The sequence below is a fragment of the Meleagris gallopavo genome, chromosome 19 (assembly GCF_000146605.3).
Source record: "Meleagris gallopavo isolate NT-WF06-2002-E0010 breed Aviagen turkey brand Nicholas breeding stock chromosome 19, Turkey_5.1, whole genome shotgun sequence".
NCBI lineage: Eukaryota > Metazoa > Chordata > Aves > Galliformes > Phasianidae > Meleagris > Meleagris gallopavo.
The window spans coordinates 8018656-8033572 of record NC_015029.2 but is presented as its reverse complement, the minus strand read 5'-3'; the positions used below and the strand labels follow the sequence as shown (position 1 = coordinate 8033572).

Sequence of the window (14917 nt, the reverse complement as noted above, 5' to 3'; positions counted from 1 at the left end):
AAATCAGAACATTAAGAATTCATTAATAGAAGATTTTTTTTCCCTATAACAACAGAAAAAAGTTATACAGCAGAAAAGTTACAGTAATAATTGTTGCCCCCATTCTCCCCTAAAACACAAGATCACATCATCAGTATTAAAGAACTTAAAGAAAAAATTAGGTTTTCACATGAAACAATAGAAAAGTAAACTACTATCTGAACTCAAAGTATTTCATGTTGTTAAATACAGTAACTTTAAAATGTAGCTTAGGTAACAGTACACTTGAGACAAACTAAAGGCCGAATTAACTTTCTTACAGCTCTCAGATTTGGTTCAGCTGAAAAGCCTTGTCACTGACTTCCTTGTGCACTGAATCAGTTAAGTTTTTTCATACCAACATTTAAAGAACATGGCCAGCAAAGATCAGATGCTTGGATAGTTTTCACATTTCACACTATCTTCAAAACAGAAATTAGAAGAATTTCTTCTATAACACAACAGTGACATTTGGTGTTGAGGCTCACTGGAATGTGCCAAAGATCAAACAGAACAGTGCCAAGTATTTCTCTGAACTTCAGAATATTTTACATATTGAGTGAACTCAAGCTGTGTGCAGAAAATTTGTAGCAAAATCAGAACAGCTAGAAGCAGAATTTTCTATGTGATCCAAATGGAAGCATACAGTAGAAGATCAATCTAAACAACATGAAAACAGACTTACAGGTAGTCAGGTTCTTCAGGGTGCAGGTAGTACCTACTGCAAGCTTCAGAGCCTGCCTGAGCTGAGGGCTGCACGTCTGCTGGATTTGCACTAGCAGGACTAGCCATGAAACTTCTCTTAGTTGCATTGGAGATAGGAACAGGTGGGCGGCTGCTCTTCTGCTGCAACACTGTTTTAACTGTGTACATATTAAAAACTGTTAATGTTATAAATAACCATTAAAATAACAAAACAGGAAAGGAAGTTTCAAACTGCAGTACACTACAATGACAATTTTGTGACACAAAACTGAAATGCAGTAGAAGTAATAACCTGCATTTAAAAAACATACCTTCTGGTGGCTTTATTGGAAAGAAAGTAAATGATGAGTGGATTGGAGTAAAAAAATAAAAAATAAAAAAAAATAATCTGCTTATCACATTCCAAAACTTAGAACCCAATCCACAAGGACTAACCTGCCTTTCATTTTTTCCCTCCTTTCAAAGACTGCTGCAGCACACAGAAAGCTTGGGTAGAAAGCAAGCTCCAAAGCAAACAGCAATGCATAACAGCTTTTCATTCTGATGTAAATATTTTGAAATAACTCACTAATATTTATGAAACATAAAAGACTTACCATCTTTTATTTCCTGAACATCTCTCGGTTGTACAAAGTCTGGTTTGACATTCTCAAACCACCAGAAGAGTTCCGCAATGAACACCATGATGTTAGGCTAGAAAAGAAAAAAATGCTCCTCACAGTAACAAAATAACTGCTAATGATTTGCCTACATTTTGTTTAGAAATGTGCCCTTCATTACGTTTCTTACCTTTAAAACTAAAGGAGCATACAACATGTCCTCCAGTGTGAGATAAAAGCATTTGTTTAGATATTCATTTGAGAATTCTCTCAAGAGCTGAATATTATAAAGGCTGTCAGCGATTGATGTTACCTCCTTCAGACAAATATCTAGAAAGGTAAGAAAGACAAGTTATGGCACTACCCCAATGAGTTAAACTTCCATCCACAGCTAACAGAAATACTATGCACAGGAACTTCAGAGTGCTTATAAAGCATCACTTCATATTTAATGGCTAACAGCCCATCTTTGTACTTCTTAAATACCAGAGGATAGGAAAAGAAGGGAGAAGAAAAGCACACACAACCAAGTATCAATTTGGTGTTTGTTTTACAAACCACATATGGTTTTCATAGTCACAGAAGAGGTAAACAGGCCACAAACAATACCCAGTGATAAAGTGAAAAAGCAAATAAAGCCAGGTTTGTAAATAACACAGGGCTGGCAGTTCAAGCTGTATACATCTGCCGATCACCACAAGAACTGTGAGCTAACAGTAATGTGTGTTTACTTCTTTTGAAGGTTTAATTAGACCAAGCTCAGTAATATTAAGAGACAACATCGTATCACCCTGATCTATTAAACAAGCCAGACTATCTCCTATTACATCTGCTGCTTTCTCGTTTGACAATTCATTTCTAGTTCAACTAGAAATGAACTTCAGAATACTCATCTAAGAAACTTTTCTACGTACCATCTAGCTTCATTTGCTCTGGACAATAATAGTGTATCACAGCTAACAGAGCAGCACCATCGCTACCATCCTTCATCAAATCCTCCAGCAAAGGAAAGTAAGGTAATTGCCTGCTTGACAGATGGTCTCTTCGGTAACGCACCTGAAAAAAGAAAACTGGTGTTCATGTGATGCCAAGGAACACAGGAGCTGTAGTTAAGTACTGAAAGCTCTTTATGGTGGATCCTTCATAGCATTCTACTTTATCTAAGTCAAAAACAATGTATAAGGTTATACTCTCCCCTCCGTAGAGGCCAATTCAGAAGAATACAGTGCTTCCTTTTTAAACATTCTCCTCATATCTGGAAGCAATCCGTGCTGAACTCCTAGCTTCATAGACACGGTTTAACTTAATGCAAACTAATTTAAGTCAAAATCCTTCCACGCAGATGCACAAATGCAGCAGACTCAAAGAAAGAGAAACAGACAACTTACACACACATATCTATAAAGCTTCAGGGGAAAAAAATTAAGATGAGCTAGTGATTTCTCATGTGTTACCCACACGCAGACTTGCCACCATATCACCAGAGAGCAAAGGTTTCTTGGAGAGATTCAGAGCATTGTATACAATAGTAATGTGCAAAGGAAAAAATGTGGCTTTTCTCAAAAACGCTCTGCAAGAGGAGGGGGAAAGGCTGAAATCAATGGCACAGCTCTCCTTGATTTCACTACACATCAACACCAAACTTCTACTGGCTACCCCTGGATCCTCACATAATTTTGAGCTTAGTTGACGAGTATCCAAAGAACAAGTCCAGCAATTTTTTCAAGAAAAGTTTTAGTGCTGATATTTACAACAATCCATGTGCTGGACTGGAGGGCTATATCCAAGTCCCAGCAGCAAAATGATCCAGCAAGCAAAAAACAATACACTACAGAGCACATCAGAAGTATCTTACAGCGATGGAAAAAATTCCTTTTACACCAGTACGTTAACAGAACTCAACATCTCATCAACTCTCTTCATCCACGTGCTGGCCTAGCATACTGCTATACAGAGAACATCCTTAATGAGCATAAAAAAGTTTTATTTTATCAATAATACCATAAACTTTCCAAGATAACCTGGGCAAGCTCTCTGTGCACACACACACACTCACTCGTGGCAATTTAGGATGGCACAGGCTGAGAAAAATTATATTCAAAAGAAAGAAGGTCGCTCATATGCAATTTAATAATAAGAATTTAATAATAAGGATCAGTTCCATTTATTTGGAACAAATATAAATACAGCACGTTATGCTTCTCTGGCAAAGGTAAGTATGGCTAAAAGCAATGTCTACATGCTATTGCTATTTTCCCAGGTGCAAATGATCTTTTTTCCCCAGCCTGGAGCACTCCACAAATATGTAATGGAACATGAATCATACTGTACCACACGAGCATATTCCACTGGTTCCAGCATGCAGTGCGATATGGCATGCATCAGATCAGGCTTACACAAAAAGAAATAGCGAGATATAGGATGGTGGTTATTCAAACAAGAAACAAATCAAATGCATCAGCAACATCCATTATGCACTGGAAATGCGGTCATTAAGTCTGATAAAACAAGTGTGCACGCTAAGGTGATCTGGTTAGCTTAAAAGGTTCATCGTTTATCCACTTAGTTGAAGTAAACAAATTAAAAGAAACGTCAGGAATTTCGTTTTGGATTTTGGCTGCTCCACTATTTAAAACAGGGACATATTTCTTTTCCAATGGGAAAGGAATTGAAACGGAATTTAAACCAACCACGGTCAATACTGCACCTGTTTCTTCTACTCTCACTTAGGAGTCTCCAAACATAACGTAAACCTATGCAGCTTCTTGGCAATGCTATCAAATGTAGGCCTCCGATACAGATGGGACCTTTGAGCACACAGAACACAAGAGACAAACTGCAGGTCAATACTTCATTACGTTGTCACGAGTCATTAAATGAGGCTGGCAGCCAGGGCTCTGGCACAGATTTTATCAGCCTGCAGGTCCCTACTCCCATTCTCTTTATTTTGGATATTTAAAGTTTTCATCCACTTGGTTGAAACAAACCCAAGATTATAGAATCATAGAACAGCTTGGGTTGGAAAGAACCTCAAGGATCATCAAGTTTCAACCCCACTGCCACAGGCAGAGCTGTCAGCTGCTTCTTCAAATATAAGGAGCAAGAAGGGGAGATGGAGCTCAGTGTAGAAAGGCAGAAATGGCCAGAGCATGCCTGCCTTCTCCAGCTGCACCACTCTTGGGAATTTGCAACTGAGACAACAGCTCTCATCCTCCCAAACAGAAAATGAGAAGCACCACATCCAGCAAAGTGGAGGACAAAGGGTACTGAGGCCAAGAGAAACTCGGGAACAAATGAGAACCTCTGCAAATTCAGATAAAGCCAAGAAGCTCAACTAAAAGCAAGCAACATCAATTCCACTTTATATAAAGCCAAAACCTACATATTTTTATTTCCATTTTCACACTTCCCCTAAAATAAAAATACTGTCTTTCCTCCCATTATGCCAGCTTCAGTTTAACTCACCACACAGTTCCACTCTTCATAACAACAGGTCCAAACTGGTTTGTCAAATCACCTAACCTCATCTCAATGAATAAGGGTGTTCTGGGTTGGATTTACCAGCTATGGGAACACAAGAGCACTGTACAATGAACTAGTGCAGACATCTACTTATCTTAACAATGGATTCAAAGATTAAGCAACCATTTAAACTGACCAGCTTTTGTATCACCTTAGTGCTGCCACCAATTGCCTATTTACAACAGAAATAGTGAGTGTAACCGTTTCAACCACTGTTAATCTCCTAGCTTTTTGCTGCTACTCCATATTCCTCACTCCTGCACTGTGGAAACAATTTTGAAGTGCTGTAAAGTGATTATGCTGTATGCTGTACAGTATGCAGAAATCATGTTATGAAAATTAAGCCTGATGACCAGAAAGCTTATGCAGAGGGTTTGTTGGTTTTTTTAAAGAATGCCTAAGAAGCATTGCAAATGGAAGCAAACAATCCCAAGAAATTTAAAAAGCCATGATTTTGTGGATGACAACTGGTGTAAAAGTAAATCACTTACAGGTACTAATTTCCAATACCATTTGGAAGGAGACTGCTCAGGAAGCAAGGAAAGGAATGTAGGAATAGGAAAGGAACATCAGCAATGCAAGTTATAAGCAGTAATACTTAAATGCACTTCAGCAAGAAACACTTTCATATTCAGAGGGTTTGTAGTCCAGAAGTTTAAATTAAAAAAAAGGCCCCAAAGTCAGTAGGTCAAATTGGTAACGTGGGATCCTTTGGACCAGACATCAACTTGTGAACTGAACAGCTCTCAGGTCCCTCATCATCAAAAGATATGATTTTACATAAAGCACACAAAACCTTTGCCACAATGCGGAAATCAAATAATAGTGCCTTGTTCGTACATTATAATTTTATCCCCTTTGCACAGCAATGCCAACTAGAGGAAAGAACATAGAGCTTTTCTAAAGGCTTTGTTAAGCCATTAATTGGGAGCACTGATAGCTGGTGTGCATTATGTTTGGAAAAAAAAAAAAAAAAAAGTCTATTTTACATTCTCCAGCAATGAAAGTGTACCATGTTTCTGCAACGTTAGTGCATTGTGATACATCTTCAGGGGGAAAGGTAGAAAAGTCACAAACATATAACATACCAAAGGTATGCTCACTAGACAGAACTGGAATAAGCTTCTAAATTGAAATTAGACAATAAATTCATGCAAAATGAATATGACCCCAAAAGCTTTCAAAATATATACTATATATTTTGTTCTGTGAAAGCTGAGTGAAGTCTGCTGAACTTATTAAACTAACACAAGTTATTTTAGCCCAACTAAAGGAAAAGTCAAAAGATCCTACAGGGATTGAAAGGAAAGGAAGGGCACCAAGAAACACAAACAAATTGCATGCACAAAATCTCAGGAGTTTTGAGGACTGGAGCCTCACGTTTATCTGACAAAGAAAGTGTTGAGATGTTTATACCCAAAGCCATTGATCACTAATGTAGAATTATGACTGAAGACAAAACTGTTTTACCTTCTGATGCCCTGGACTTTCCATTAACTGCTGTTTTAATTTGATCTCTTTCTCTGTTATCTCTCTCATTTTAAGGTTCACCTAAAAGGGCAAAGCACAGAAAGGATGAATATCGGGATAAATACATCCAAATATACGTTTACCTCAAGTAACAGAAAATAATCCTGTGGAATAAGTACCACAATAACCAAAAGCAGTTTTTTGAAGTAGAAAAGATGACAGAAAGGGGCAGTTAAGAAAGATGGACAGAATGCACTCAACAGAAGCTTTGTGAAAACTGCGTAAGGAACAGACACTTCCCTTGAAGCAAATTTTACCTTGTTAATCCAGAAAACCATTGCATCTTCCAGATCATAGGGCAGTTCTTTCGAGGCACTGAATGTAGAGAAACGCTTGACACTAGCGACCACCTTTTCAATGCTGATCATTTCTACAGTGTAGGCCATCATAAGGGCGTCAATCATTGCCATATGAGAACTCTAAAAGAAGAATGCAGTGAGTACCGAAAACCAAAATCCCGTAGGATAAAAACCTTTGTATATCCTAACTGTATTTACAATGAAAAATTCCCGAGGTTAGTGGCCTAGAAATGAAAATCCCTTCCTTCCACGAACTACGTTAAATAGCGTTAAATAAAAGATCATTAGGTGGATTTAATTAAGCTAACCATTTTGATTGGTGCGCAGCCCAGATCAGATTCAGACACAGGTGTGTCATCGCCCTCCATGACGTAAATCCCCTTTCGAGACAGCGCCTGGATCACCGACTGGTGGCCCTGCAGTGCTGCCACCTGGTCGCCCTTGAGGATCAGGCTGCAGACCCGGCAGTACAGCTCACTGGACAGCAGCAGCTTGATGACCGGAGGCTTGATGTGCTCCTGCTCATACTGGTCTATGTAGAACGGGTCCTTCAGCTCCTCGGGGACGTTATCTGGAACAAAGGTGTTTCAACAAGAGCATCACTAAGAGAGTAGTTTGCAGGCAACAGAGCAGAAGGGTTTGTGTTGCACTGTGCTTCTCCCCCAGCAGCTCCCACCCTCCCCAAGACCTGAACATTTGCTGCTAATCAGCAGAACTACACAGCTGGCAGCAATTCTATCATTTCAAATGATGCACTGCTAGCTGAAGCATAGTCAGTGCTGACAGTTACAATGCTACAGCTCCAGGCCAATCCCAACAGCCCAAAGTGGAAGGAAAAGTTCTTGTGAGCAACATTTCCTCGGTAATATTCTAGGGATGCAAAACAAGTTAAAATTAGATATATCCCAAAATAAATACTTGTACCCATACCCAGCAATCAGACCGGAGCCCAGCAGTAAGAACACGAGTCTCCACACCAGCAGTTCTTGCCAGCCTCACCTATGTTTTCCTACAAGAAGCCTGACATCGCATCGTGCTCGAACACAGAATTTGATCCATGTCACCCAAACACTGTGAAGATCTCCCCCTGAAGCCACTCCAACCGTTCATGTTAACAAGCACATCTAAAGCTGAAAGAATCACTGATCTGGCAGCACGTTCACATTCCTTCAGCTCATTTCTAGAATAAACACATTTCCCCATTCAAAAAAGCTCTGACCCACAGCATCTCTCAGAACTACAAAATAAGCCACACTGTGTTTGTATGCCACAGAGCTCTTAATGTTCATATAAAGAAGAGAAACTGAGACAGGATTTTATCGAGTATAAGAGCCAGAAGTACATCTCACTTCAATAAAAACACGTAGTAAACCAGTATTGTAATAATATCCCTAACAGCTACTCACACTTTGCCACACAATACTGCCACTATTTGTCAAAATTGAAAGATTTTTGAAGTTTTTGAGAATTAAGAAGATTATTTTCCTTTACATGGCATTGACTGCTGTGTTACACAGATATACACAGTCAGCATATCAGTAGTACTGAAGACACTGGGAACAGGAACAATAAAACCTTGCTGGCACCGCATCAGAGGTACTGGGTAACAGAGTTGCCCATTTGTTAGTGAACAGATAGCAAATTCAAATATTTCTAATCTCCTTAACATCAGTCAACCTAGCCCAGGAATGCAAGGCTGCTGAAAGGTAATTCCATTTAACAGTCATTTAACACTGAACTAGAGCCTCCATTGCTAACGACTGGGAATATCCAAGACTCAGCCTTTCCCCACTGCAGCACTGCATTCCACTGCTCAGAAAGCCCTGAGCGTGCTGCCTTTGTCAGAATGCAAAACCCAGAGCACGTCAACCTACAAAGCACAGCAGTGGCACACGTGTGCACATTGATTTACACACATATATGCATTACCTTCTCTTTTAGGGCCGACCAGATTCTAGTTTGATGCTGTGTTCAATCAAATTAGCTTAAGGACTCAAAAGTCCAGAACACAGAGAATAAAATGCAGATTTAAACAAACAAACAAACAAACAAAACCACACAAAAGGAAATATTTGCATGTGCACAAATCCAAAAGGGCTCCTTCAAGGTCTGATGAGAGCAGTATGCTCTGGTCTACATCCAACTGCCATCACAGCAGCTGCTGCTGAGACCTCTCCCTCAACACCTGCAACTCTACGTTAAAATGACAGTGTGACAGTGCTGTTCTCCAATCTGCACCAGCCACACAATCCCCAGATGTGTCCCAGCTCTCACTGCCATCGCTGACCAGTGTGCCAAAGCCCTGCTTGAACAAAACACCCATCTGTCCCAGCCCCAGTTTCTGTGAGCACCTTTTGCAATGCTTTACTTTCGTGACCTACAACAGTTCTCAGGTGTGAAGAAACCTACTGCTTCATTAAAACTTGTATTTTTACACGTGTGCGCCATGGAATCCAGAAAATCAACATGAAAACATCATTTCAGAGCAAGTACCAGCCAAGCTCCACAAAAAAAAAATAAAAAATAAAAAATAAAAAAAAAAAAAATCAGCTGGAATTGAGTTTAACAAAACCCACCAAAGCAAAACAGAAACAAGTAAATCACATCCTTTTTTCTTTTTGCCTACTTTAAGGTCTTCAATACCACCTCGAATAGAAAAAGAAGCCACTTCCACGTCTACTACACATTACCAAAGAGCCTGCACACACCTTCTGTTTCTCCTAACGTGCTTTCTCAGCAGTTACCCCCAGCATCAACTCCCAGGCACGCTTTGCAGCCATCAGTTTTTGATGAACGTTTTGTCTTTTGACAGCTTTCAGCTACTGGTGGTTTAACAGCACCTTCAGAACGATGGTACACAAGTGATGATTAGAGCTGTCAGAGGCAAAGGGCATTGACAAAAGCAGCTTCTCCTCAGCTTCCTACGAGGAATTGCCAGAGACTGACCAGAGCTGGCTGGATGCTGATTCCATGCTCATTTGACACCGTGCTGCTCAGCTGCATGCAGTTGACTCGCAGAGCAAAGATGCCCAGTTTTGCATCTCCAGCACTTATGGCAGCAGAGCAGTATCGTGCTTCCCAACTCTCAGCAGCACATAATCTGAAGTGCTCTCATCCCAGGGAGCCCAGCAGGGAGATATCTGTGCTGCCTGTTTTCATAAGAAACGAAGCATTCAAAAATAAATCTGTATAATTACTCATGAAGCAATGGGTTTTGGTACCACGTCAGTGAATTCTCATCTTTCAAAAAAAAAAAAACAAAACCTGTCAGTTCCAAGTATAAATCATTTTGCATACAAGGGAGTTGCAGGATTACAAAAATAACTTCATGTGTAGCAGCAATAAGAGCAGCAATTCTGCCCAGGCTCCCCTCCTCACTTTAGGGTAGGGATCATTCCTTCCCTATCTCACTGACAAACACTGGCTCAGAGATGATCACCAGATTGCTGTGCTTTTCTTTATCAAGTTGTAATCTGAACAAATTTGACTTATCCCTTGAACTGGAGAAGTGGATACCAGCCAGATCTTATTTTACCTCTGGAAGAGCGAAGAACTGGTTTCACATGGAAAGAGAGCCAAAGCATGGCAGTACACAGAACGGAGCTCATTCAGATTCTGAGTAGGGTTTCACTGGTATCAGTATCTGCTCACAGAATTATTTAGTGCTGCTTGGATGTCTGCTAAGCTGCAGAACACAAAGCAGAAGCTACACTTTCTCAGCTTCACTGCAGTAACAACATCTACCGTTGGTTCTAATTATCAATCCATATTATAAACTCCAGAAGTCACCTCTAATGTCACTCATGGAAATCTATGTAATGTGGGCACAAAAAAATCCCCACACTAAAGATGAGGTATAGTGCCATGGAGAGAGACTGCCCTTCTGTTATCCTATCTCTGGATCAAAAGGAAAGCCGTAAGCCTGGACAAAGCAGAAGAAAGGAAATAACTACAATAGTTTCCAACCCTGTAAAGTTCACCTAGGTAATAGCCTGCGTTTATAAACAGGCCCTGTTAAAGAAACCAAATGTTTAGCTACTCGAATGTTTGCCAAACACAACAGGTTTCTCAAAAATATTTTTATTACAGACCTCACTGAGATGAGGGAAGAGGAACAGGGAACACCAGGGTTTGCTTATTTCAGCCCTGGAAACATTTTCACACTGCTGGTGCCAACAGGTAACTGCAGGCAGCTATTATGGTACTGCAAAACCTCCCTTAGCAGGTGAACATTAAGGATTTCAAAGACAAGAAAAGCCACAACCTGCCCTTCCTCTACAGTGCATTATGGCAGTGCTTTGCCCTCCTGCCCGTATCTGGTCAAACACCTCAGGCTCACGTTAGCACCTGTGTGGAACCTACACACAGCTCCTCACCCTAACAAGTACGTTCAGCTTCATTTGAGCAGCCTGAATTTTACAAATTGTATTTAAAAGGCAGTGAAGTTTGTTATGGAGCGGGTTGGAAACCACACGTGCTCACAGCAGGCTGCGACACGGCGGAAATCTCATTTAGTCCTTCCCTGTGTAAATTTTAACATCAAAGCCATGATGCAAACAACTTCTACACACAAATGAACGCAGTCCTAGCTCAGCCTGAGAAATGGAAGTTCTGCTGTTGCCCACCTTCACAAGCTGCATCATGAGGAAGCAGCACAGCAAGGACAGCACTGGTGCAGGAGCACAGCTTGCCAAGCTGCTCTAAGCCTCCTGCACTGCCTTCTGCAAGGCCAGGATGAAGCTCTCAAAGGGATTTAAGCGCCCTGTGAACTCAAGTTGCACAGAAACCTGGCAGCACCTTTGCTCCTAGACCTCCTGAGCATTAAGAGCTGTGTTTTCACACTGCTACCAGAGTTCCTTAAAGTGCACATTTGGTTTTAATCAACATTTGCTGACGAAAAAGATAGATAATTCTGCTCTAACCCATTCTGACTCCTTCAAACTACCGTCTCAGCCAAATGGTCTTCCAGTGCTTCAGATGTGCAGAAGGTTTCCAGATGTTTGTGCACAGATCTCTGCGTGGATCTGTGACAGCACACCTGGATTTACTCAGGGAGAGGGATGACAGCGAGCGGGGAAACACCTCCTGCACTGCTCCATCCCCTTCCCTCTTCTGCAGAGTGGACAACGGCTGTACAGCCCGTCTCTGGTGTCCGTCTGTGACAAGCAGGCACCAGAGATGGGCAGGAGGAGCCCCGTGCTGCCAGAAACAAACCAGTCAGCTCAATCCCTGTGCAAACAGCAAAAAGAGAGTTCTGCAGCAGCAGTTGTTTGTGTTGAAGAGGGAGGGGAGCTGCGCTCAGCTGTTTGGTTCCTAAAACTCTTCTCATGGACAGCAGAGAACAAAAGAAAGCATCATCAAATGAAACAAATCCCAAACTAGAGCTTTAGCTCCAAGTGATGCCAGGTACGGCCTCGCTGATTTGTCCTTGAGAACAACAACAAAGGATGGAGAATTTTTCCACTTAGATGCCAGCTTTGATATGGAAAATTCACATACACTGCAAAAGTAAATAGGAAATTTTAGATTTAGGTAAAATCTACAGTGAAGAATGATTAATAGTTATAGCCTACACCAGAATCTAATTCCTGCTCTCGGCCATTCCCACACTTCTGCACAAGCTTAGTTTTACTCAGATGAAAATGAAATTCAGGATACACAGCAGCATCTGCAAGATTCCAGCACAAAATTACATCAATTCATAAATTCAATTTCAAATTGAACATTTCCTAACAATAGTCTTTATTCAGCCAGCTGAAGGCCGTGCTGGAAACCCTATCTGATAGGAATTACTTTGGAACATGAGACAGAGCTTTCATATTCCAACAGAGAACTGCTGGGTTTTCTTCATCCTCATCAGCTTGACCAGAACTAAGCCTAGAAAAACAACACAGCTCTCCCCCAAAAAAACACCTTCACAGTGAGATTTCATACTGAAAAAAGAACTTCTTGGGAGCTGCCCACGACTCACCACACATGGAGTATCTTAAAGCAAACCAAAGACATCCCACCAACACCACACAGATGACAAGTAACAGATTCAAATATTACACAAAATGATAATCATGTAGAAAGCCTCTTTAAGCTTCAATTCATCTCTCTATGAATTAAAGAGGCTTATAAATTTCTAAGTATTTTGCAATGCTTTTCTCAAAGCAATGGTTACCGCATGACAACTGCTGCAGCCTTTTCAAAATCAAACTACATTTCCACAGGCCACAGGCCTGAACAGACATACAAAAGCCTTACACGCTGAAGCTAACCAAGGATATACAACCCCAGAAGTCCCAGCAACAACATCTCTTGACATTCATGGCATTTAACTCCCACTAACACACAACCTGAACAAGCTGAAACACAAGTGGGAAAACAGCAAGTGATGCTACAGCCTTCTCCATGCTGGAGACCACACCTGTGCCTGTTGTGGACGCCTGCTGTGCCTGCAGAAGTGGGGTTCCTCTCTGACCTCTTTAGCCAAGGAAAAGCCAAGCAGTGATTCCATGCAGGTCCACGCCGTGAGGTGCACACAGACCTGTGGCAGCCAGCTGAGCCCACAGCTACAGACACAGCCCTGCACCCTGCAGCCCCGGATGACTCTCTCAAGGCACGAGGGGCCCAAAGCTTTCTCCTAAAGCAGCATACAACCCACACCAGTCAGCCCTAAGTCAGAGCTGGCTTCCTTTTGAAACAAAGTCATAGTAGAAATAGTGCGTCTTCAGGGCTGGAGGATCTATTTTACCTCTGACTACCAAAAAACCTTCAGGAAACATCACAAACAGTCCCAGCAACTGAAAAATATTTACATAAAGAAACACTCGCTTATCTCTCGTGTTACCAACAGTTCATCATCACTGTACTAAAATTCCCACATTTTTCAACTTGATCTATGTATTTTTTGTCTCCTGTTGCCTATAACAAAATTTGCTAACAAAGTGTTATAAAAATCCCAATTTTCCTCCTATTTCCCCCACAACCATCACTGCGATGAGACCACGCACAGAGTTGACAATATTAAAAGAAAAACAGTTTAGGAAATATTTCCACAAGGATAATTTTTTGCTGCAGGAACGGACTGCTTTTCTTCAGCCCTGTCACAAAGTAAGCTAGCACTAATCCATTAAGCACATTATGAGTTTGGCGAATTAGACTTAGATTAACAGGGCTACCTCATTTTCCAAAACAAGATTTTGTACATGTTTTAGTATATGTTTTCTTTTGCATAAACAAAAACAAGGGCTCTGGTCTATTTCTTAGTAATGAAGCTACTCAAGCTCAAGAAGCATCCTGCAGCAATAGTTCTGAATTGACAGGTAAATCTACCTCAAAACAAAGAAGTGATTCCAACAGATGCCAGGAAAATATCATACAAATGCCTCTGCTGTACAACAACCTGAATTTGTCCACGTTGGGCTGTATTGGCCCATGATTTCCCATCTGGGAAAGGAGGACCACTCCATCACCCACATCGCGCTGATTGATGTCACACCGCACCACCAAACTCCGTTCATGCAACACGGCTTTGACATAAAAGAATTTCACTGATCACCAATGGATTCTTTTTCAGTTCACTTTAAAACCAATGACACAATCCAACAAAACAAAACGTACCCAGAACTGCTGCATACCCCGAGCTGGGGATGCCAACAGAGCATACAAAGAGCATCAAGGCCCCAGTATCTCTTGGCTGAGACAAGGGGATGAGGGAGCACACCGGGGCCTCGGGCCTGCAGGTGCTGGCAGCGTGCTTGGCTGAAGTGTGAGTTCACACCTTCGGAGACGTGCATCCTTTGTAACAATAACCCGCGAGCATTCCGCTCCGCTTGCTGGTTCCCAGCAGCTCACATAGGTAGCTCCATTGTTCTGCCGAAGGTACCGGGATGCGCATCATGAATATTCCAACAGAACGGACCATCGCATCGCTGATGTCAAAGACAAAGGCGATTTATGCTGAATTTAACCACTCCTGGCAGGGGAGCGGAGCCGCCGAACGCAGAACAAAACCGGCCGCCACCTCACCTATTCCATAGGCTTTAGCGCAGATCCATTGTAGATTAGCGGCTATTTTCGCTCTGGCTGAATCATACAGCTCCAAAGGAACGATCTCCACCGCGCTATCACCCAGGGCATCCATCTTCCTTCTGCCGCTCTCTCCACCCGCACCAACGTCAACATCCACCATCTAGGAGCAAAACAAAAGGCAGCGGTTCCGTCACACCGCCCGGCTCCCCCGGGCCGGGCCGGGCC

At 41.7% G+C, this 14917-nt stretch overlaps 1 protein-coding gene across 3 annotated transcripts in view; it reads right to left on the bottom strand.

Annotated features, from left to right (window-relative positions):
- CAMSAP1 (calmodulin regulated spectrin associated protein 1) overlaps nt 1–14917 on the bottom strand; it is a 28847-nt gene that overhangs the window by 8169 nt on the left and 5761 nt on the right. The window contains exons 2-10 of one of the 3 annotated variants that reach the window (XM_010721022.3): nt 14690–14852; nt 6982–7244; nt 6632–6793; nt 6315–6395; nt 5336–5368; nt 2237–2378; nt 1513–1652; nt 1320–1416; nt 704–881 (exon numbers count right to left, since the gene is read on the bottom strand). In XM_010721022.3, coding sequence (XP_010719324.1) covers nt 704–881; nt 1320–1416; nt 1513–1652; nt 2237–2378; nt 5336–5368; nt 6315–6395; nt 6632–6793; nt 6982–7244; nt 14690–14852 — 1259 coding nt within the window. Of the gene's footprint in view, nt 1–703; nt 882–1319; nt 1417–1512; nt 1653–2236; nt 2379–5335; nt 5369–6314; nt 6396–6631; nt 6794–6981; nt 7245–14281; nt 14654–14689; nt 14853–14917 lie in introns of those variants that run through there. The other 2 variants (XM_019621509.2, XM_003207853.4) reach the window with 2 other exon arrangements.